Raw genomic sequence first — 22,982 nt, 5'->3', positions numbered from 1 at the left:
CTGACAAAGAAATTTTAATCTCTAATTAGATTTAGAGATGCTAAATAAAAGAGTTTAGAATAGTTGAGAAAGGTGAAATAATTCTCATGGCAAAATTTCTTTAAATAAAACTGCCTAAAAATAACACCTTCCCCCCAAATTAGTATTCACTCTAAATTATAACTTCTAGTAAGCAGTTACAGAACATGAAAAAACCTTAAATCAACTCACAAGAAAACAACAGAATTTATGATACCTGGAATATATCGTTGATGTCTACTGGAAGAGCAAGACCAATGTAGTCATCTGAGCTACCGTAGGTTGCACTGGACACCATGGACCTCACTGAGGAGGACCGCTGCAGAGTATTTTGGTTAATAGGACTTAATAAATCTTCTTTATCTAGTGAAGCATAACTTAAAGCTTTCATGAACCTATAATACCATTAAAAAAAACTGCGTTAGTTTCTTAATTTGTCATAGCAATCATACAAAGAATTACAGTTTGTTTCCATACCTTCATAAAAGAAAGGAAGCTAGTCAAGTACTAAACAGTCCCATCTTATTTACTGAGAATATATGAATACTTGAAAATATTAATCTTTTATAAATTAATATATAAAAGGTTATCGTAATGTTGACTGTTGACCAAAAAACAACTGTTATGTTCTCCCAGGAAAAAGTGAAAAGGTGAGCAATTAAGATAACTTTCAACATCTAGAAGGGAAGGAAGGAAGGAGGGAGGGAGGGAGGGAGGGAGGGAGGGAGGGAAGGAAGGAAGGAAGGAAGGAAGGAAGGAAGGAAGGAAGGAAGGAAGGAAGGAAGGAAGGAAGGAAGGAAGAAGAAGAAAAAAGAAGAAAAGAAAAGAAAAGAAAAGAAAAAAGAAAAAAAAAACAGACCTCAGAAAACAGAGGTATTATCCAAGGACTAACTTTACAATCATTTGAGACTGTTAGATTTGCTATCATATAAGTAAGGGCACATCTACTAATTCTATTTAATATTATTTTTATTAAAATAAGGATAATCACTTATTCTTTGAATGGTAAACATAAGATTTTGTTTACATTATTTATCAACATAAGATTTTGTAACACAGAAGACCAAAACAGTAAAAATTGTATCATATGTAAATATTACAAGAGACAGCTTTATATGAAGCACTGATATTTCCTCGATTCATTCCTTACCAGTGATTCCATAATATGGAATACTGACATTTCCATAAGATATACCTTTCTTATACAGATTCTTATTCATGCAACAGACATGCTAAAATATTTAACATACGCCTGCTTTGTATGTACAAGGCAGTATGCAAGGTTCCACAGTATATGTATATTGTTATTTGAAAACTCAAGTCATTTAGAATGTAATAATGTAGCCTGATATTAAAACAAAGAATTATTCTGAAAAGCATACAACAGAAATGTTTTCTAAATAGTAGCTACTAAAATTATCATAGCAAAAACCACTCCTAATTTCTACTAATTTCCACCTAAAAACCACTCATAATTGAAATTTACAAATTTTATAAAGTAGATCAGTAGTTTTTAAAGTGTACTCTGTTATACCTCTCTGATTCCGTAGAACTTTTCAAAGACTACTGGAGTGAAGGGGAAGAAATTATTGGAATACTCACCTCCACAATACCTATTTCAACCAAAGTAGCTCCATTTTTACATATGCTACATGTTGGGTTTCCACAGAAATGTTTTTGTGAAGAGTTTCTCTACTTCAAAATCAACATTTAAAAAAAGCTTAAAACCACTGATCTAATCCAATCTCCACTAGATTAGGCAATTGAGGCCTACATATTTCAAAATTCATGAACTTTACGATACAGATTTACAATGGTAAACAACTGAGAGATTTGCCTGGCTTTGTTCTGGATTGATGAGGCTTGCAAAGCTTTTGAATTCCAAGCAGATGAGACATTACAGCATAATTTACGGAACTTTTTCTGAGTTCCTTCATTCAGTGCCAGGATTAGAACTCAAGATTAAGCATTCCCACTTCAGTGTTTTTCCTGCTATGTCCTATGGAAATATCTCAGTAAGATACTGTTATTAAGACTGCTGGATACATGCTATCATTATATCACAAGTATCAGTATAACTACTCTTCTAATTTTATAAGGAAAAAAAAATCTTCTCAGCCTAAATTCCAAACTATTATTTTAAAGTAAATGTGTAGTTACCTTCCATCATTTTCATTCTCTGAACTAACCAAAGGAAAGAAGCGGAAATAGACTAACGCTGACACAATTTTTTTTTCCTCCAGGGAACCCGGTACACAGTTTAATACTAAACACAGTTTGAAGAATAAGTGACAGGTTTGATGAACATGAGATTTTTGTTAAGCCTTCATGCCTTTGTTCTTGTTTCTCTTGATTGCTTCTTCTTGTTTCTTTTTCCCCTCCCAAGAAATTAAAAACATCTATTAATCCTTTATAATGCCGATAACTTGGCATTTTACTCCAGGAGTAAAATTTCCAAATATCCTCTTGTTCTAACAGAGAATACAGGAAATAAGATCCTAAGGACCCAGACTGATTAGGAAATAATGATTTGGAGTAGCTGTTGTTTCTGGTTTATTCTAAAAAATATTTAAGCAATGAAACTTTTTATCTGTACTTTAATCAATTTAGATAGAAATGCCTGCTTCAGTGAAATAAAATAACCCTAACTGGGTGATTCAGAGTCAAGAGCACTTCGGTTATTGTACTGAGCTGTAAACATGGTGGTACCCTTACTGCTAATTTTGGTGTGCTATGTTACCTCCCCCGGCTGAACGCTACTAGCTGCTGTAGTCTCTGAGTTTCCAAATACTTTGTTGTAGTATAAAAGTTTCTTCCTTGCTACCAATTTTATCAACTTGTCCTTTCCTGTCACAGTGTCCCTACCAGCAGAAGCTTATAACTGTTAATTCTATAGGCCTGAAAACCTGATATCCAACCTTGTTAGAATAAACACTGACATACTTTGAATGTGGGTCAGAGGTACTTCCTTTGAATAAAATTTGTGAACTCACTGCATAGATTTATACCAGTGAGCTGTTGGGAGGGATGAAGTTGTCAGGTAGATTAAGACATTACTGCATAATTTATGAAATTCTACCAGAGGGAATATAATTTATCTGCTATAAGAGATCTCTTCTACTAAATGTGTTAATATTCCTGAAACAAAATTGCTTAATAACTTAAGAATTAGGTTACATAAGAGTCAAATGGATTACAATAAAGAAATAACTATCAGTAACAACAGTGAGGATGACGATGACAGCTGACTTTTAATGAGTGCTTAGTAAGTGCTAGGCACTAGTTTCAGTACTTGACAAATACTAATCCATTTAATAAAAATAGAAATGAATAGTCTAAAACTAAAGAAAGTTTTTAGAAGTATTTACGTATAGAAATTTTTGCAACAATCAAATTTAACACTGCACACCTTTTATAGGTAAAATCTACTACTATGACCAACTTGACATAATCTTTAGATATGGCAGAGAAATCTCCCAAATGTTCTTGAGCACAGGCAAACCGCTACTGCTGAATTCTGAGGGCCACGTAATTCATTTAATGTTCATTTGGTTCCTACTTAATAATCACAGCTACTTAAACTGAAAAGAATTGTACTGAAATTTTCAGTTATCTTTAAAAAAAAAAAAAAAAGTCAACTTTTGGAGCCTTAAATTGACCTACCTGAAAAGGTTGTTTGTTATTGTAGGTCTTAAGCTCCTGATTCCCCCGACATGCTTCTTTTTAAAATCGATCCTTGCAGAAGCGAGAAATAAATAAAAAAAAGCTTGTGACTTACGTGTCCTTGCAAAGCATATATGTTTATTTTCAGGGCCTAAAGGAGTTTCTTTTCCCCCCTCGCAGCTGCAAGAATCCATTTCAAATCATATCGGGTAACTAGGAGCTTACAGCCTACTATAGTAAACAATTAAAATAGGTCAGTTCTGAGGCTTACGTAGATGTAAAACCTGGCTAATGCTTTACATTTAAATCTGTTAAAATGCAACCATTATTGTTCATTTTAAAATGTATATTTGCTCACCTGCTTGGTGTTAACCTGGACTCAAAGCTGTTGGCCTTCATGGTGATGGTATCAGTAAACAGCACATCTTTTGCTGGAGATGCCAAAGCTTCAGAATGAGATAAGGATGGATGCATTCTTTGCTGCTGCAATCTTTTCAGTGTAGCGTAGCCAAAGGCATCTCTAGAACTTGTGTAACTAAAGTTACAGTCTGCTAGACTTTTAATTGTAGCAATAGAGGGTGCTTTAAGGGACTGTGCTCTTCTAGGAAGTGTATGAGAAGAACCTGGAGGCACCAGGGACACTGAGTTTGATTTAGAGAGAGAGAGATGGTTAGACTGTGGCGTCAAATAGTGGCTTGTCTTAACAGTTTTAGTACTTACCACAGTACTCATACTTCCACAGTCTGTGTCCACAGTTGTAGCATCTACACCTACTGTCTCTCGTGAAGGACTTGAGCTCATTGAACTTATGCCACTTGTTGTAGTGTCTGTATTAAAACTTTGGCTACGTATCTTCATATGTGAGCTCGTTGAACTTTCTACAACTAATCTCTCTCGGCTTGTGTTTTCTCTGTGATTCTCTGTACCAAGACTCTTGGTGAATTTTAAGTCATTCTCTCCAATACTTGGAGTACTACCAGTGTCTTCAATGTGCTTATTCCCAACAAATGAAGTTTCTAATTGTAATGTTTTCTGTACTGTGGATATGGGTGTGAAATCGTCACTATGATTAAAGTCAACACTGGGCTCTGTAAGCGTTCTGATCCGCCTGTTGCTTGTCTTATTTTCAGATGACAGTTTCCCTCCTTTTGGATCACTGCTACTACGATGTTTTTTATTAGGCAAAGTAAGTGAATTTAAGATACGATTCTTCACAAGTTTACTAGAAGCAAAGAAAGGGAATGAATTTTTATCCTTTACAGGTCCGGGTCGATCATAAAATGCTGGCTCTGCATCTTCGTTGATGTCAAGGAAAAATGTACTAGTAGAGCTGCTGCCAAACCGGTCATCCTCCATTATGAACATACCTATGATCAAAGGATTGATTAATAAAAGGACATTAAAAGGGCAAATAATCATAGTAACTGTTAGTGACATAACTCAGGAAATTTTTGTTTAACAGTCACCTGGGGAAAAATTTTTCAAAACTAAAGAGTTAAAATGCTGAGCCACATAAAAAGAGCTTCCTTGAGACCCAGAATTTGTACTTGAATAAAATATAAAATTTGTCATTATGAGGATCTTCTGTTATTTTCAAAGAAAAACTATAGGACTCATTATGTCACAGCTTACATAAAGTTTCTTTTGATTATCCCAGTGAGTTCCCAAAACCTCCAAATATTCAAGATAAAATTAAAGGCAAAAAGGAGACTTGACCATGGATGTTTATTCAGTTGGTACAGATTCCTGATTCTTCAAATCACAACAGGCAAGAGAAATCAATCTTATAAGAAATCAATGTCCAATTTTAAGCAAACTATACTTAACAAAGAACCAAGTCACAACATTTTAAATTCATTTTTAAACCAATTATATTTATTTCTCGCTTTGTCTTAGGTACTAAGCAACTCATGTAAATTCAGTGCCTACCTCTAATAAAAGGCTCAATCCAGGTGCCTAATGACATCTATGGGATTTTATTCTATTTTTATTATTAATTCTCTGTTGAATAATTATAAACTACTTCAAATACCTTCTGAAAGAAGGCAAAATAAAATCTTAAACTTGCACACTGCACTGTATTTTGATATTTTGTCAATTCTAAGATGCACATTTTTCGCACTTAAAATCTCTAAAATCAGGATGCATCTTGCAATAGGCAGTGTTTTTTTTTTCTTAAATAGTGGTGCATATTATAATTTATGGTGTCTTAGATCTTATGAAATATGCTTTGATAAATATTGCACTATCTTCTTTAAAAAAAAGTGTCTTAAATTCTCTGCACCTAGTAGCATTTAGCACAGGGCTTAAAACTGCAAACCATTTTTCCTTTAATTGATTTTTGATACTTTATCTTTTAACACTCTCACTATTTAATTTTAAAATTTAGCTCTTCTTTCAAAAATGCATGTCAATATAATATCTCTTAACAAATATATTCTAGTTTAACAATCCTATATCTGAAAAATGAACTAAAGAATTAGATAAATGAAGAAAGTAGGTGAATAAACATTTACTTATTAGAAATTGCAAAAAAGGGAATGGTTCTCCTGGGACATGGCTTATTATTTAACTCTGTAAGTAGGATTTTCCATGGGCTACGTAGAAAACAAACAGTGGGATGAATTGGGAGATTGGGATTGCCACATATACATTGCTAATAAGAAAAAAAATATCAAATTGTACACTTTAAACATATGTAATTTATTGTATATCAATTATATCTCAATAAAAGTTCTTTAAAAAAGGAAGGAAAAAAGCAAAGGGAGAGAACAATATATGTTGGTGGCTATACTCCCTGCTGTGAGAAGATACGTATTCTCTAAGACGCTATTACTGCCAAATTATCTCAGAAGAAAGTAAATTAAGAATGTAAAATTCATTTAAATTTCAGTATCACAAATGTTAGTTTTGGCTAACTTTATATGACCCTGTCACAAAACTCACTTGATGGTGCAGATTCGCTTTCACTATTATGTCTAGAGCTGGTTGATTCTGAGTTCAAACTCAGGGTGCTTGGGACAGATGAGAGTTCATTACAGAGTTGTTCTACATCATCTGGAACCACTGGCCACAAATGTTTGCGACTGTGCCTTACAGCATCCCAGCTGTGACATTTTAGAATATCACAGCCTTGTTTGGTTTTGGCTATGAGCCCAAGCACATATACACAGGTCCTGAAAATAAAAGATGTAGTAATGACAGTTTATAATTCCAAATTGAGATTTCTTAAAGCAACCATAAAGTATTAGTTTGCTATATGTACATTTGCACTTTCTTTAACAGCCATTAAAAATAACATGAAAAACTTCTTAATAAAAATATTAATTACAAGGAAATAATTTAAAAAAGCATTGTAATCATGGAAAAAAATATATATACATTAGCTTTTCTGAAATAAATTTGGAATATTTGGGCTAATGGACTACTGGACTATTTGGACACACGCCTACTCTCACTGTTTATTTGCAAGGTAAATGTCAATATTACAATGATAAAAATATCAATAATATTAAACAAGGAGTTCCTTAAGATGTTTAACTTAATGCACTGAAAAACTGCAATCATAAAATACTCTTCCCTCACACACATCTGTGAACAACTATATATACATTAGAAAGATTTCTGAGTTAAATGACACACCCTCTGACGGAAAGAACTTCACACTGCTTTGCAAGTTTTAGTATATCTGGAATCACATTTTCTTCCTGTAGCAAATTGAGACCCCAATTCGATGAGCCAATATTTCCCTGAGAGAAAAGAAATTACATATCAAATATATTCACAAGAGTAACTCTTTCAAGAGATTTGGAAAGCTACCCAAAGAAACAAAAAATCTGACCATGTCTATAAGAGAGAAAGAACTGTGAAAAAAACATCACATAAGGAACTTTAGGGATTAAAGTTCCATTTGTCTTAGCGAGAAAACTAATAGCTTAATCATTTATTTTCCAACATAAAATAATATTTAAATGGGTAGGAAATATCTTGGTTTTAGAATACTAATAGAAGAACGAGTTCCAAATAAAATTATTTTTATTTATTTAATATTAACAGGAAAATGAGTAAAATCTAAAAATTAAGAACTTATAGAAGTGTTTATTACAAACCAAGGCCCACAGAGATGCTTTCAGTTTTTTAATTTCTTCCCATTTATCCAAATCTGGTGTACGGACATTGTGACAGAGTTCTGTAATAATATTCTGGAGAAAGGAAAAAAATACCACATGATTAACAATATGTTTCTAGCATATTTTCTTATTGTATCTTAAAATCTATTTAAGGTTTGTATTTAGTAATTTCTGCATATTTAAAATCCTAAAATAATTTTCAGTTAAATTTCTTAAGAAGCAGCATTAGGACATGAGCTCTGAGTTCATATACTAGAGTTAGAACTCATTAGCTAAGTGGCCTTCAGCAAGTTACTTAATCTCCCCATGTCTTGATTTCCTAAACTCTCTGTCTCATAAAGTTTAATGATTTAATGAATTTTTACATATAAAGTTTAGCAAAGTACTTGGGACTTAGTATTATAAAAATGTTAGTCATTAACTATCATTATTTCTTTTAGATAGAAAATAATAAATTAATACCCAGATCTTATCATACTGTGTAGGTAATGACACTGAGAAAATCATTTAAATTTTCAGTGAATTTTTAAAAATTAGTATAAAGATATACACCTCAATAGTCTTCATAGACAGTATAAAAATACAAGAAACAATGGAGCATATTTATGCAAAACTTTTGCTCCTGAGATGAACATCGATATGAAAAGGAACTAAACTGCTAGGTTACTACTGTTCAGAAACACACACTTCTATAACTATTCCTAAAATAAGAAAAGGTTTATACTTCTTGAAAACACCTAACAGCAAGACATATTCCCAGCCAAAATCTGGTGTGCATGCTATACTCAAAGAACAACTGCTTGCCTAAGCCTCTTACATTACACGAAGTATACGAAAATAGTGAGGCACTAACAAACAGCAGCTGATACCTTCGGTTTGCTGCTTACCAAAAGTAAATGAATATGTTACAGGTTCAGTTTAACTTCCCAGCAAGAGAAATGAAGAAACTCAATTTTTCAGGATGTTTTTACTAAGGATTCCCCAACAAACTAGAAAGGAAAGAACTCAGACCTTCACTGGGTTACTGACTCTACATAACAAATTAGCTATGCAAAAGGTCATAAGTCAGGGAAATGCATGCAAGCCAGTAATATGTCTAAGGATTGCAAACAAAGAATGCCTAAGTCAATTACAAGATGGACAATTTTAAAAGCAACTATGCCTCTGACTTTAAGGCTTTTGAGAAGTTTTTGCAAAGGTAATACTTTAGCTTTTAAAATAAAATACTATAGCTATTTAAAATAAGCAAATTATGCTTTTACCTGTACTTCCAACAAATGACAGCCTGTTTTGTGGTGTACCAGTTGTCCGTAAAGGTGTACAGGTAGGTAGACATGAGGACGCTGTAATCTAGTATAATAAAAATGACTGATATATCTATTGGCTCATTTTAAATACGTTACTTAACAAATGACTTATAATGAAGTACTAGATAAACAGAATTAGACATAATCACTCAGCATAAACAAAAATATGAAGGTGGAAAGGCATGACAATTCCTCTAGAAAAATAATAGTTTAGCTGGTTTCAGAGTAATGGTAAGAGAACTAAGACTAGAAAGACAGACTAAGGAAAGAACAGAGGGATCTGAATGCTATATTAGTCAAGGTATTCAAGTTATGAATGTCCCTGGAATTTCTGAACATTTAATGCTGGGCTTTAAAAAGATTCTTCCTATGTCAGTGTAAGAAACAGATTATCCAAGTACTCAGAAAACTTTAAAAAATAATGATTTATAATAACTTGGTTCTAAATTTTATGTTTGAGGATCAGCAATAAATTATCCCATTAACTGGACTATACCTTTGGTTACTCCGACGAACGTAGTTGTCACCATCAACTGGCTTTCGATAAGTAGTAAGTGCTTCATTAAGTTGTTCTTCAATCAAGTCAACATATTTTGAATTGTATTCCTAGAAGATAATATTGTTTTAATTACAAACATCATAACAACATTCACTAAATTTCTAACATGTTAGTTACCTAACAAATCTTAGAAGCATAAATATGAGAAAAAATGAACATTTGTTCAGGAAATTTAAGAAATTTTTGAAACGAGTAGATAGAACAAGGTATTATGAATGCAAATGTTCTATCCTATCCATACCAATAAGCTTCTGGTTTATACTCTTTTACTCATTTTCAATTAATATTTTAGGGTCCATATAAGTAAGCTAAAAATTTGTTTCTGTCATATCTGAATTCCTTTCCCCATTAAAACAAACAAACAAAAAAACTAGCTTCTTGATATTAAACCCTGAAGATATTCACTAGAAATTTTAAAAGGAAATTAACTGAGTTCTATCATTTTAGCACCTTTTGGTAAGAAATACCTCTCCCCACTGATTTAAATCAGGTCAAATGTAAAAACTATTTCCAACTGAAACCTGGAAAACTTCTAGTCAAATTCTTTAAACTGAGACAGTCAATCACACCACCATCTTTACTGCAAAAGCTGTCCACTTTAAACTGTTGAGAAGGAACTGGTAGAACCTCTGAAAAGCAATTTGGCAGTATTTATCAAAACTTCAAGTTCACATACTTTTTAACTCAACAATTATACTTTAGAAATTTGTTCAAAAGATATACTTGCACAAGTATGCAAAGAATACACATGCAAGAATATCCGGCAAACACTGTTTACAAAACTAAAAAGTTGGAAACAATATAAATGCCCATAATACAGGCGTGATTATAAAAATTAAGGTACATTCATATAATTTACTATGCAGCCATTAAAGAGAGTTAGATAGCTCTAAATGCACAGCTGTGAAAAGATGTCAGATATATTGCTAAATGAAAAAATTAAATACAATTTTATATACAGCTGTGAATGGATACACTTGTATTTTTAAATGAAGTATACTTATAGATGTATAAGACATCTTTGAATGCATACAAAATGCTAACAGACATTAGCTTCAGAAAAGACAGAAAGGGGGGCAAGGAGACAGTTTTCATTTTAAACCACTTTAGATAACTTGAATTTCGTGGGTTACCTTAATTCCCTATTTAGACTCTAAAAACTTACTTTTCATGCTTTTCTTTTAGGTTCTTTACTTTGCAAAAGTAATATTAGATTTTAATTATATTATCAGCATACCAAATTACTACTGCTGCTACTACAATCACTATATTACTCTATACACTATACTACCATAATCTCCTCTATACATGAAAATCTCAGTACAAAAATTCTAATTAAGGCAGGTATTTTGGGCTTTATGCAGGAACAGTTACATTCACACATATTGCTTGGTTGGTCTTTTGATCAGCAGCATCCATCTGGAAAGCACTAGCAAAGGTCAGGGGTATGGATATAGCTATGAAATGCACTGAGTTTCTGATATGGATCATCTTGAGGATTCTGCTCAAAAGGACCTAGTGGAGGGGCAAGAAGACCCCAAATGAGGGCCAACCTCTAGCTACTAAGAGGTGTTGTAAGTAGGCAGCCAGAGGAGCCATTGATCTAGTCAAGGGAACTGCAAATGAGAGATCCCCAGAGTGAGGCCTTTGAGGAATTCACGAACATAACCCTCGAGTAAAAGAGTCAACATTTGAAATGGGCCCCGCTCAAAGCTAACAACCTCAGACAGCAAATGCATCGGTTGAGTAAGACTATCCATGACCCCTTACCCCTTCCTGCTCCTCCTCCTGCTCTAAGGCTGGAGAGGCCCCAAATGTGCAGCTGGTAAATGGGGAGGAGACAGACAATAAAGAGTGATGAAATGAACCCCTCCATTACATATCCCCCCTCCACTGCAGGTTTCTCAGTCTATATCAAGCCTGGGCTAGGGAAGAAAGTTTTAAGTCGAATGAGTGAATTTTCAATGTTATTCTGGCCTGGATGTTTTATTACCTAGAAAAAGAGACAGTCTCAACTTCACCTTGGCATACTGCAAGCTACTGGGAGGAAGACAAATACAGTGGAAAGAGCATGGGCTTCGGAATCAAAAAGTGCCCCTGCTCTGTTATGTCCAAGCTCTGTGACCTAGGATAAATTAGTTCACTCATCTTGGCTTCCACATTTCTCTTCACAAAACAGAAGCAATAGAAAACATTTCATAGAGCTGCTGTGAGGATTAAATGAGGTAATACTGAAAAGCACTAAGTTTAATGGTAGGCAATCAGTATGTTAGTTCCCTTCCCTTTCTCTAACGTATTTGAGAGAGTAGACTATATTATCTTTATTTTCACCTCTCCCATTTACTGCCTGACTACCTGCAATTCAGCAACTGTTTGTAACTTGCTCCTGAAATTGCTCTGGCAAAATTCACCAACGACCTGTCACATTCAACACGCTTTTCTCGTGTGCTCCCCTTACCTGACCTCTCTCAAGAATATATATCACTGGCCTCTCCTTCCTGAAGTCTCCTTTAGTGAAACCATTCTGAGAATTTTTTCCTCAGTGTCCCTGTCCTATTATTCCCCTCATGAAAGCAGAGTGTTCTCTAGGAAGCAATTTCCAGCTTTATTTTTTTGGTCTTTACATTTTCCTTGGTGATATCACTTAATTCAAATTTCAACTACTACTATTCATTGACAACTCCCAAACTGCCACCTTTGCATGCATCTGAGCTCCAGATCCACACTTCCAAATATTTTCTGGACACTATCACTTGCCTACGTAGGCAATACCAGCTCAACTTATTCAAAATTCATTATCTTCATTCCTGCAAACCACCTTTTGTAATCACAATTTCTTAATGGTGAGCCATTATATACTCAGTCATTCAAATTAGAAACCTTAAGTGTCAAGTGGGACCCCTCATTTATTATATACAATCAGTTCACAAATCCTGTCCATCTTATTTTTAAAATGTCCAGGAAATGTGTCCCTGCCCGTCAAACCTAACCATCACTGAAGTTCATGCTCTTATCAATTTTGCTTCTAAACTGGTCTCAGTATTCCTAGATTCTTTTACCTTTGATGATCAAACTTCTGCTACTACACTGCGATCTGTTTCTATAGTTCTGACTATGAATATTCTTTACACTTGTAACAATTCCCCCACTTCCTACAAAATTGAAATCCCTTAGTATGATATAATGTGGCTCATAAAAGCCTAGTTCTAATTCTAACGAATCTAGTTCTAACTCACCATTCCATCTTCATCTCGCCACACGCCACTTATGCTAGCCCCAAACACACTGGAATATGGCTTTCCTCACAAGTCAGTGAAATTGCGATAATCTATACAGATTTATTATTCTGCCCCCTCACCCTTGAATACCCTTCTTCCAATTTATTTGCTTATTTACTCCTCAAGGCCATTTCAAATATCACATCCTTTCCTGAGCCTAACGTTTCTTTTGCTAATCCCTAAGGCAGAATCATTAACCCTTCTTCTGTTTCCTTGTACACTACACATGACTTTGTTACAGCAGTTAATATTTTGTACCTACTACCTGAAAGTACTGCAGCAGATTTGCTAAGCGATTTCCTAATATTATAATTTCATATAATAAGTTGACCAATCTTATGGTAACTAGTTTAAACACTTTCTATTTAGGAAATAAAACGATCACATCTTTATTTCAGTTTTCTAATTCACCAATAATTGAAAGACTTCATGCCTGAAGTTGTATGCTTTATAGTTACAGCATTTTTTCCCTTTTTTCTTCCAGTTTTATTGAGATATAGTTGACATACAGTACTGTATAAGTCTAAGGAGTACAGCATAATGATTTGACTTACACACATCATGAAATGATTATCACAGTAAGTTTAGTGAACAAGCCATCATCTCATATAGAAACAAAAGAAATAGAAAAAAATTTTTTCCCTTGTGATAAGAACTCTTAGGATTTACTTTCTTGACAACTTGCCTATATAACATACAGCAGTGCTAATTATACTTATCATATTGTACATTACATCCCTAGTACTTATTTATCTTATAACTGGAAGTTTGTATCATCTGACTGCCTTCATATAATTCCCTCTCCCCCTACACCCCACCTCTGACAACTATAACTATAGCTATAGTATTTTTTTAAAAATGAGAATATCTTATGAAACATGGTTCAATATAGACAATACAAATAATGATCTGAAATAATGGAAAATCTGAAAATCATTTACATTAGGATTGATTATTCATTATTCCATGAGTTTCTAAGATGCTTTGAAAATTTACAATGCTTCAAACAAAACTGAAGCCACAGTGATCACCAGCTAAAGAAAAGCTAGGAAGTTAACTAATACCTTCAAACTATTCCTTCTTCCTAGATTTCCCTACTATAAACAACAGTAAGAAGTCTGCTCTCAGATTTATGAAAAGTACACCCTAAAATGAAGTTTAATTAGATGATTATATCTGCTTGATAGAACTGTTCTATAATCTTCATTTAAATTGTTTTTAGTTTCAGCTTAAAAGGGCTGTGAAAGGAATCCAAGAATAAAAGAAATGATGGTAAGTAAGGCTGACAAATGAGACCAGATTATATCAATTAAGTTGAAAGCAAAATTTCAACAGAATGTACACAAGACCAATAGTTCGCTATACAATAACTATAATTTAAAAAATGGATAAATATGAATACAAATCACATAGAATTTTGAGATGACTTCACATGAATGTTTAAATATTTAACTTCTTTAGTTTCAAAATACTGATGATGATATTGAAAAAATCCTCTAAATTCACAAATCTATTTCCCCAAGATAAAAACATACAAATTGAAATTCATTCAATGAAAAGTTACCTTGTGCCACTTTTCCAACTGTTTTGCTACATAACCCCTTTCGTTCAAATAGGAAAACCCTTTTGGAATGGAGAGAAATCTGTAAATTAAATAAGAAACAGTTAAACACTGAGTCTCACAAGAAATTGTTTAAGGAGCTAAAATATCTCAAACAACATGTTTAAGGAGCTAAAAGACTTTAAGAACATCTCCTTCCTAAAACTAAAAGGTCAAATATTACTCACTATAATTTCAAACACAAGTAAATTTTCATAATCTTTGCAAAAAATACATATCCAACCACAGTAAAGAAAACATCATGAAAAGAATGAGGACACACAGAAATGTAAAAGAAACATTAAGGAAAACAATGAAAAGACAGAGTTTCAGAGCTAAAGGATGTCCAATATTCTAAAATAGGCCTCCTTCAGAAGTTAACAGCTGAACTTTTTAGAGTGCTTCCTTTACAGATTTGAATCCTGCTTTAATACACACTGCCATAGAAAACAAAACTATAAGAACAATTTTCTTAAAATTTACCTCAGGAGGAGAAGCAAACCCTTGTCCCCAAGGTGAGATAAAGCTGGCTTCATCTGAATAAGAGCATGAAGATTGGCCTAAAAGAAATAATTATTAGGCAAATTAATAACTGCACAAAAATAGTCAATTCTCTATTTCCAAAACCACTATATTATATATATTATAATTTCACATAATTTTTTAACAAATTTGAATATTTTAATAAAAATTCATGTCTAAGTATTTTATTATAAAATAATGAAATTTCACCTTGTCTTCACAAGCTTCATCGAGAATATCAAGAGCTTCAGAAGAAATTGTTTTGTTTTTATCATGCAGCTGCGTCACTAGTAATTCAATTCCCCAGTTGTTGAAGAATTCAACATTAGCTCTCAATAATACTCTTAAATGTTTTGTTGCATACAGCCTGCAGGCCTATAAAGATAAATGAGAACATTTAAAAAAAAAAATCACTACCACCCAAACTTCACTATGGATGGTCTACTTGACTTTGTTTTGGGACAGTTCTGCTACTTGAAAAGGGCAGAAAGACTGGAATTGATGGTCTAGCCCTTGATATAAATATTTCTTTTAGTCCTAGTGAAGTAAAATACTTCTGTTTCTATCTAGCTGTTTCTTTCCCTTTATATAAAAATATGTGTATCGAGTTCTTTGGAGGAACTAAAATTTTAAAATAAACTCAAATTCTATCCCATAGTCTTAGAATTTATAATTAATTGTATTAGGATAAAATTTATAAAAATATTGAATTAACTGGTTATGAAATATGTAGTTTTATTGCATATGTTATACTCACATCAGTGGCTGCCGTTAAGATTTTGGAAAGGATGACCCTAGCCAATCCATCTCTGCTATAGTCCAAGCTCGAAACAGTTAGTTTCAGTAAGTGATCTTGGTTTTTCAAGGAGCAAAGGTTAAGTAAACTAAAAAAAGAATGAAAATAATGAAGGTTACCAGAAATTACTGTATTGATTCATTAATTCAAGGAATATTTTTAAAATTCCTAAAGTATTTCTAAAAGAAAGCACTTAGCAAATACCACATTAAAAGGAAAAAAAGCATCAGAGCATCAAGACAACTCTAATTAAAATTTTTTTTGTATTTTAATAAAACTTACCAAACACAGACTAAAAAAGCATACCCTTTCTGATCACATTAAAAATAAAGTTTAGGTATATACTGAAACAGAATCTAGGAATGCTCACCATTGAAATACGCTGCATTTTTCCAGCATTTTGACTCCATGAGGGTGGCAAGAAAGTGTTCCAATAAATAAAAAGTAGTGTTGACTAAGAGTAGTCAATAAACCATTATTTTGAAGACTTCTTTCAGGTTTCATTCCAGATGAGGCATTGAGCCACTGAACAATATCCTTTACTAGATCTTCTAAGTATCCTTGCCCATCCTAAAAACAAATACATTACGATATTGCTAGATAAGCACTTAGTGCCTACAATTAGAAAAATCAACTCTAATCAAGTCCAAAAAATTTCATGATAATGATTAAGTTACTAATAAAAGACATCAGTCACTGAGTATCTGTTCTTTTTAATCCCATTCAACACAATGCTGCATGAGATGGTATTATTTCCATTTTACAAGGAGAAAACCAGGTCTTCTAGAAGGTAAATAACTTGTCCAAAGTCAGATCAATAGCTAGTGACTAAATCAGGATACAAATCTAGGTCTGGCCTCATTCCCTATGTTTCTAAATATAGCTTATGCAAATTCAGAATTAAAAGGAAGGGGTCAAATTCAGTGAAAAACATTTACTCTGGAAAATATTCAAAGTGCTTATTACCTCTTCAGACTCAAGAAGAAATTCTGTAAACTGGCAACCCACAACTGTGAGCTGCTTGGACTTGGCAAAATCCAGATCCAAGTTGGCGTATAATTTACTGCTGGGCTTGTAAAAATAAAGTAGTCTTCGTACAAACCTAAGATCAAAATAAAAATGAGCAACAAAGTAATAAACCAAACAATTATTTTAGAATCTTAACCACAGCTTATGGATATAATAAGGTTTTGAATATGTTTTCGATTTAAACGACTGGGGTAAATGGCAAGAAATTTAATAAACACATTTGGTACATTCCACCCACAAACAAACCAAAAAAAAAAAAAAAAAAAAAAACCAACAAAAAAAACCCCTTCATTATAAAAAATATCTTTGTGAAATAAGAATTTTATGGTGAAATGCCTGACAGAAAAAGTGGAAAAGAAAGATGCTAGCAGGAAAAATGCAGATATAAAATACTGGACGATACAGTTGGATAAATATGAGGAAGCCACCTGGATATAAATTTTCATTCTTTTTTTTCCGTAAACTCTCTTTTAATCCAGAATATATAAATTTTTTTCTACTGTACTTTATGAAGAACTTTGTCCTGTGACTCCATAAGATAATCTTATACTACATAATTGTAAGCAAATGTTACCACACTATGATTTTGCCAGTTTTTCACAATTAGGCAAAAAGTCAACCATAAAAGCTCCAGGTAAAATTTAAGCAACTGAATTTATGAAGTAATGGATGATATTTCAATGCTATAATTTTCAATATTATGTTCTAAGCTTCCATTTAAGTTCAATTTAATTTCATGTACTACAACCCAATTTAATAAAGGTGCCAGATCCAGGAGTTGGAGAAACAAAGCTGAAAGAGTCTTCATCTTTCTTCTCAAGGAGTCTGAAAAGTTAGTGCTATGCTTCTTTATCCCAGTGCAATTTATATGTTCTTTATATTTCTCAAAACTTAATACAGATATTAAGTTAAATATCACTGAGTAGATGAATACAATCAATAATAATGTCAATGATACGAACTTTTCAAAACCATGAAGTGAAGGCCCTCTTATCCAATGAGATCAACACTGGTGGTTGGTTAGTCTAAACTCGGAAGGAGTAAACTAGAAAACAGCACAATACCCTGATGTACTGTATATCCTATAAACATTAGCATGTTTAATGAAAGGTATGGTTGGTTACAGGGGAGGTGAAAAAGAATGAATAACCCTCCAAAGTCAGATGCAAAAGAAAGTAGAACTGGAATATTAAAAATGGCCATCATGGGACTTCCCTGGTGGCGCAGTGGTTAAGAATCACCTGCCAATGCAGGGGACATGGGTTTGATCCCTGCTCTGGGAAGATTCCACATGCCGCAGAGCAACTAAGCCCATGAGCCACAACCACTGAGCCTGCACTCTAGGGCCCTCGAGCCACAACTACTAAAGCCAGTGTGCCTAGAGCCCGTGCTCTGCAACAAGAGAAGCCACCGCAATAAGAAGACCATGCACCGCAAAGAAGGGTAGCCCCTTCTCGCCACAACTAGAGAAAGCCTGCGTAGCAACGAAAACCCAACACAGCCAATAATAAATAAATAAATAAATTTACTAAAAAAAAAATAGCCCTCATTTTGAGAGGGAGACACTATGTCCTTATTATGTCATTCTCATATGTTAGGGCTAAGATTAGTACAGGCTGATAGTCCTCGATTTGAGAAACTTATACCTCAAGTACTTCATTTGTTCCAAAACTAAAACCAGAATGAAAATAACCAGAAAAAGAATTAGTTGATGCTTTCTGGTTATAGAATACAAACTATATATAAAAATATATATATGTACATACTGAATACCAACTATTAAAATGTAAGTATGTGTCTTTAAAATATCAATTATTACTTTTAGTAGGTATCAGGCATAATATAATTCAAATCTAAGTTCTTCAAATTTAAATGCAAAACAGTTCTTACATACCTGTGCAACTGTTCATCTTTATAGTTTCTTAGATTTACATTTGGCCACTAGAAAAACATAATATGTTATATTATGTATTTATCAATTCCTAAACATATAATTATGATGAATTACAATGAATAATAAAATGAAGACAATCAAGCCATTACCAAGAAGTATCCTATCATACCTTAAGAATGGTCCCTATAAGATTCCAATTCCATTCAAGATTCTCCTTATGTTGAAGAACCTGGCTATCTCTAAGGTTCATTAAAAGAGCTTCCTCTGTATCCTAAAATCACCAGAAAGTAATAAGAAAAATTAAGACAAATTGGCCTCACATCAAAAATAAAACAAAAAGAAAGATTTTTCATTTAAGGAGGATTATCTAGGTTTTTTAACTTTAAAAAGTTATAAAAAACACAGGTCAACTGCCCAGTCATTATGAAACTTAGAAGTCTTTTGAAAATGTGTATGCATGAATAAAACTGCAAACTCAAGCATGTATATGCCTACTAAAATACAACGGGGTTAAGAATTAGGAAATTAAACTAAAAATCATTATCTTCACATCAGTACCTTAAGAACAAATATATCTTTCTGAACTCGGAGATATTGATCCCGTTTCTGGTGTGTTGCAATTGCTTTCTGAATAATGTGATCTAAATGAAGGCTATAAGGCTTAGGTCCTCGTTTCTTCATTTCATGGAAGCGTTTTAAACAGTTCAAGGCTGCACTGGCTCGCCTAATGAGAAAAAAATTCAATTAATACTGTAGCAAGGCAACTGTAATTTTAAACAGATCACTTTGGTAATTTATTCTATCAAAGCTTACATAAATTCAGGCTAGAGATTGCTACTAAAAGGTAAATTATTTAACCAAATTTGGAACCACAAAAAAAAAACCCCAAGAACACTGCTGATTTGTATAAAGAAACACTAATTATTCAGATTCAATGAAACATACTAATCTTTTCTTCTATGGTGGTGGGTATTTTTGTATGTTAGTTTTAATAACTCCTTCCTCAAGGTTAGAACCTAGTTTTCTATATTTCCTTATTAAAGTTTCAAAACTCTGTTTTTCACATTTAAGTCCTTAATCCATATGAAATTTATTTTTGTTTATGGTATGAGATTAGATAACCAATGATTCCAGTATCAACTGAATAGTCTGTTTTCCCAACTAATCTGCAATTGTAAATGGAATCCTTTAAAAAATTATTTTAAATTCCCTTTTTACGGTGCACAAAAAGTACAGTTTTCTAGAATTTGGTAGCAATCAAGTCTCAACTTCAGAAATTCTGGTAAATACAAATCAGATTCAAAATTTAAAAACCTTGAGATGTGCCCAGACTGGCAAGTACTTATCAGTACAGAGAGCTTACTGAACTAAAAAAAAATCATTCTAAGACTATTATTACTAGAATTTTGAAGGTAAATTTAAATTCCTGATGCACACTAAAATACATAGCCATAATCTGACCCAGAGAGTTCCTGTCTATTAGGCTTTAGGAAAGTACATTTTTCCATCACAAAACTATGAGAATAAAAGCTGAATGCTACCACTATCAATGTAAGCCTAGAGTCAGAACTGATGGTGTCTAGTGCCCTCAGTTTATAACACAACTTCAGCCTGTTAAGCAACAGTATTTTCACTGAGAGATTTAAAGTTAACAAATAAAATATTATTTATTTATAGTGAGGCCCTTATGTGTACTTTTGAATTAATAAAGCTTACTAAACTTTTGAGAAATGTTTATAACTTAACAAAAACTCCTAGTTCTGAATAGCTAATGAACTACATTTCAAAACATTACCAAAAAAAAAAAAAAGCCTAAATACATAAATTTTTCTGATCATGATAGAAAAGGAAAAAAAAAAAAAAAAAAAAAGACACCTCTGGACTAGACACAATCTTTACCAAATGAAAAAAAGATTCCTACTACCACCTCCAATCAAGTTCCTCCAGTTTATGTTTTAAATTATATTTTATTATTAGCACTGGAATTCCAGCCGAGCTTACAGCTGTATTAACATATAGTTTATAAATTCTGTATTTGCAGTATTTCGTTCAGCATTAAGAGTTTAGCTTACTTCAATGCCCAGAGTATGGGTTGCTAAATTCCAACATTTTTTACCACATATAAAAGAATACATTGGCTGGTCTCTGTGCTTTAGTTTGAAATAATTTAGACAGTGAAAAAAAAGGCTGAATTGTTGCTCAAAACATAAAACAGTCCAAAAACCTCTCAAGCCCAATATTTTTACTGCTCTGATAGAAAGTTTATGTCCTTGTCCAGAAACATGCTAGAAAAGGCTGATTTTACTAAGCTAAAATACTATGTGGCCTAAAATAAAAATTATTTTAAAAAACTATTAATTTTCCTCTTCCTCTTTCCCAAAGGCTTCCCTAAAGAATTTCCAGGCATAACCTATATACACTACTTTCTTAAAAAGAAGATAAGGTCATATAAGTGGGTATTAAATACACAGGCCCAAGCTTTGCTAGCGCTCAGATACTTACAGTCTCTTTTCCTTAGGGATATCAAAGGATGCAGCCATGTTCATTAGGGTTGGCAGGCAGTGCAAATGATGGCTATGTGAATGAGGAAGAATTGTGTTTGCCTAAAATGAAACACAACATTTTATAAAAGCTGAAAAATAGAGTATTTTATGTTATAGATTATCCATAGATATAATGCTAAAGACTGAGGTTTTACTCATGAAGTTAATTTACTTTCTATACACACTTATTATTAATTTTTTATCTTATCTACTTTCAACAAGGATGAGATATAACATATAAAGATACAGGCTCATATTACATTAATAAAACTAAATTTCATAGATCCTTTGTTATAACATTAAATTATAATTTTAAGTGGTACCCAATTAAACTCAATTCTAAATAATCTAAACGGACTATATGTCAAAACTTAGATCCAGTGCTGTAATGTTATGTGAAAAGTAGCATTTAAAATGCTGGACGTGATATCATAACTTATGAGTTGACTTCTTAGGTTTAAAAACCACTTTCTCAAAACAGTTGTGTCTCATATTCCAACAATCTTTATTTTCTATTTTTATTTTTTTATTAATTTATTTATTGGCTGCATTGGGCCTTTGTTGCTTCACACAGGCTTTCTCCAGTTGCGGCAAGCAGGGACTACTCTTCATTGTAGTGTGCAAGCTCCTCACTTCAGTGGCTTTTCTTGTTGTGGAACACGGGCTCTAGGCACGTGGGCTTCAGTAGTTACAGCACATAGCCTCAATAGCTGTGGCACAAGGGCTTAGTTGCTCCGCGGCATGTGGGATCTTCCTGGAGCAGGGATCAAACCGTGCCCCCTGCACTGGCAGGCAGATACTTAACCACTGTGCCACCTAGGAAGTCCTCCAACACGCTTTAAAATAAGAAACTTGTCTTCTGCTTTCCAAACAAAATCCTACCACTCAATCTGCTTTCTACCAATAAAGATAAATAAATTAAATGTGGAAGCCAGAAGATGTAAGAATAACAAGCAAAAAACTAATACTGCTATACTCAAAATGACCAGCTTTTATATTCCAAGGGAAACACAGAATTCTGGTACTTGGGGGGAAGAGAATGGATGAAATTTATTAAAGAGATTCCTTCATATACAAGCAAATAATTCTAGACACTGATATCCTTACAGAAATGATATCTTAATTAAAAATAATCACACCTGAGAATTTGCAATATTACTTAATTTGTTCATAGATGGAATGAAGGAAAACAGAGCAAATGGCTAAATAATTCATTGATAAACAAGACAGTTATCATTAACCGCTGTTTTTATTCTCCTTTCCTCACTCACAAAGCCCAACTGCTATGTAGAAAAAACCCTGGTGATGGAGGGGACCAAAAACAACTACCAAAAACAAAAAAGATTCTGCCAATAATAAGCAGCCATAACAAAATCTTAAATGATTTGCCACAAGGTGGCTTCTACTTTTATGAGTTTAAAGTGTTTTCTTTTTAAATTTAGTATTTTATTAACTAATAGGTGACTGAGAAATACAAATCTCTAACTTGCAAATGATCAGAGTATGCTCACTGCTTGATCTGCCGGGAGCAAAGAATGATCAGATCACTTTGCTAGCTCCTTGTTTCCAGAAGTTACTGATGTCATAAAATCACAGGCAAAAAGCAAAAAAGATTCCTTCCCTCCAAAGCTAAAATTACAAGT

General features: G+C 33.1%; 1 protein-coding gene across 5 annotated transcripts in view; it reads right to left on the bottom strand.

Annotated features, from left to right (window-relative positions):
• Window positions 1–22,982, bottom strand: part of RICTOR (RPTOR independent companion of MTOR complex 2) — a 126,032-nt gene that overhangs the window by 18,527 nt on the left and 84,523 nt on the right. For 3 of the 5 annotated variants that reach the window (XM_057710240.1, XM_057710242.1, XM_057710244.1), the window contains 18 exons: window positions 21,299–21,399; window positions 19,355–19,520; window positions 18,966–19,067; window positions 18,797–18,843; window positions 16,840–16,975; window positions 16,244–16,443; window positions 15,835–15,961; window positions 15,288–15,452; window positions 15,039–15,115; window positions 14,520–14,598; window positions 9,615–9,724; window positions 9,074–9,161; window positions 7,791–7,883; window positions 7,324–7,430; window positions 6,628–6,857; window positions 4,040–5,048; window positions 3,682–3,753; window positions 236–413 (listed from right to left, as the gene is read on the bottom strand). In XM_057710240.1, the coding sequence (XP_057566223.1) occupies window positions 236–413; window positions 3,682–3,753; window positions 4,040–5,048; window positions 6,628–6,857; window positions 7,324–7,430; window positions 7,791–7,883; window positions 9,074–9,161; window positions 9,615–9,724; window positions 14,520–14,598; window positions 15,039–15,115; window positions 15,288–15,452; window positions 15,835–15,961; window positions 16,244–16,443; window positions 16,840–16,975; window positions 18,797–18,843; window positions 18,966–19,067; window positions 19,355–19,520; window positions 21,299–21,399 (3,087 nt within the window). The remainder of the gene's footprint in view (window positions 1–235; window positions 414–3,681; window positions 3,754–4,039; window positions 5,049–6,627; window positions 6,858–7,323; window positions 7,431–7,790; window positions 7,884–9,073; window positions 9,162–9,614; window positions 9,725–14,519; window positions 14,599–15,038; window positions 15,116–15,287; window positions 15,453–15,834; window positions 15,962–16,243; window positions 16,444–16,839; window positions 16,976–18,796; window positions 18,844–18,965; window positions 19,068–19,354; window positions 19,521–21,298; window positions 21,400–22,982) is intronic. The other 2 variants (XM_057710241.1, XM_057710243.1) reach the window with 1 other exon arrangement.

The sequence above is a fragment of the Hippopotamus amphibius genome, chromosome 15, assembly GCF_030028045.1.
Source record: "Hippopotamus amphibius kiboko isolate mHipAmp2 chromosome 15, mHipAmp2.hap2, whole genome shotgun sequence".
In the NCBI taxonomy this organism is placed as follows: domain Eukaryota; kingdom Metazoa; phylum Chordata; class Mammalia; order Artiodactyla; family Hippopotamidae; genus Hippopotamus; species Hippopotamus amphibius.
Note: the sequence above shows the minus strand (reverse complement) of the source record. Positions and strands in the feature narration are given on the sequence as shown.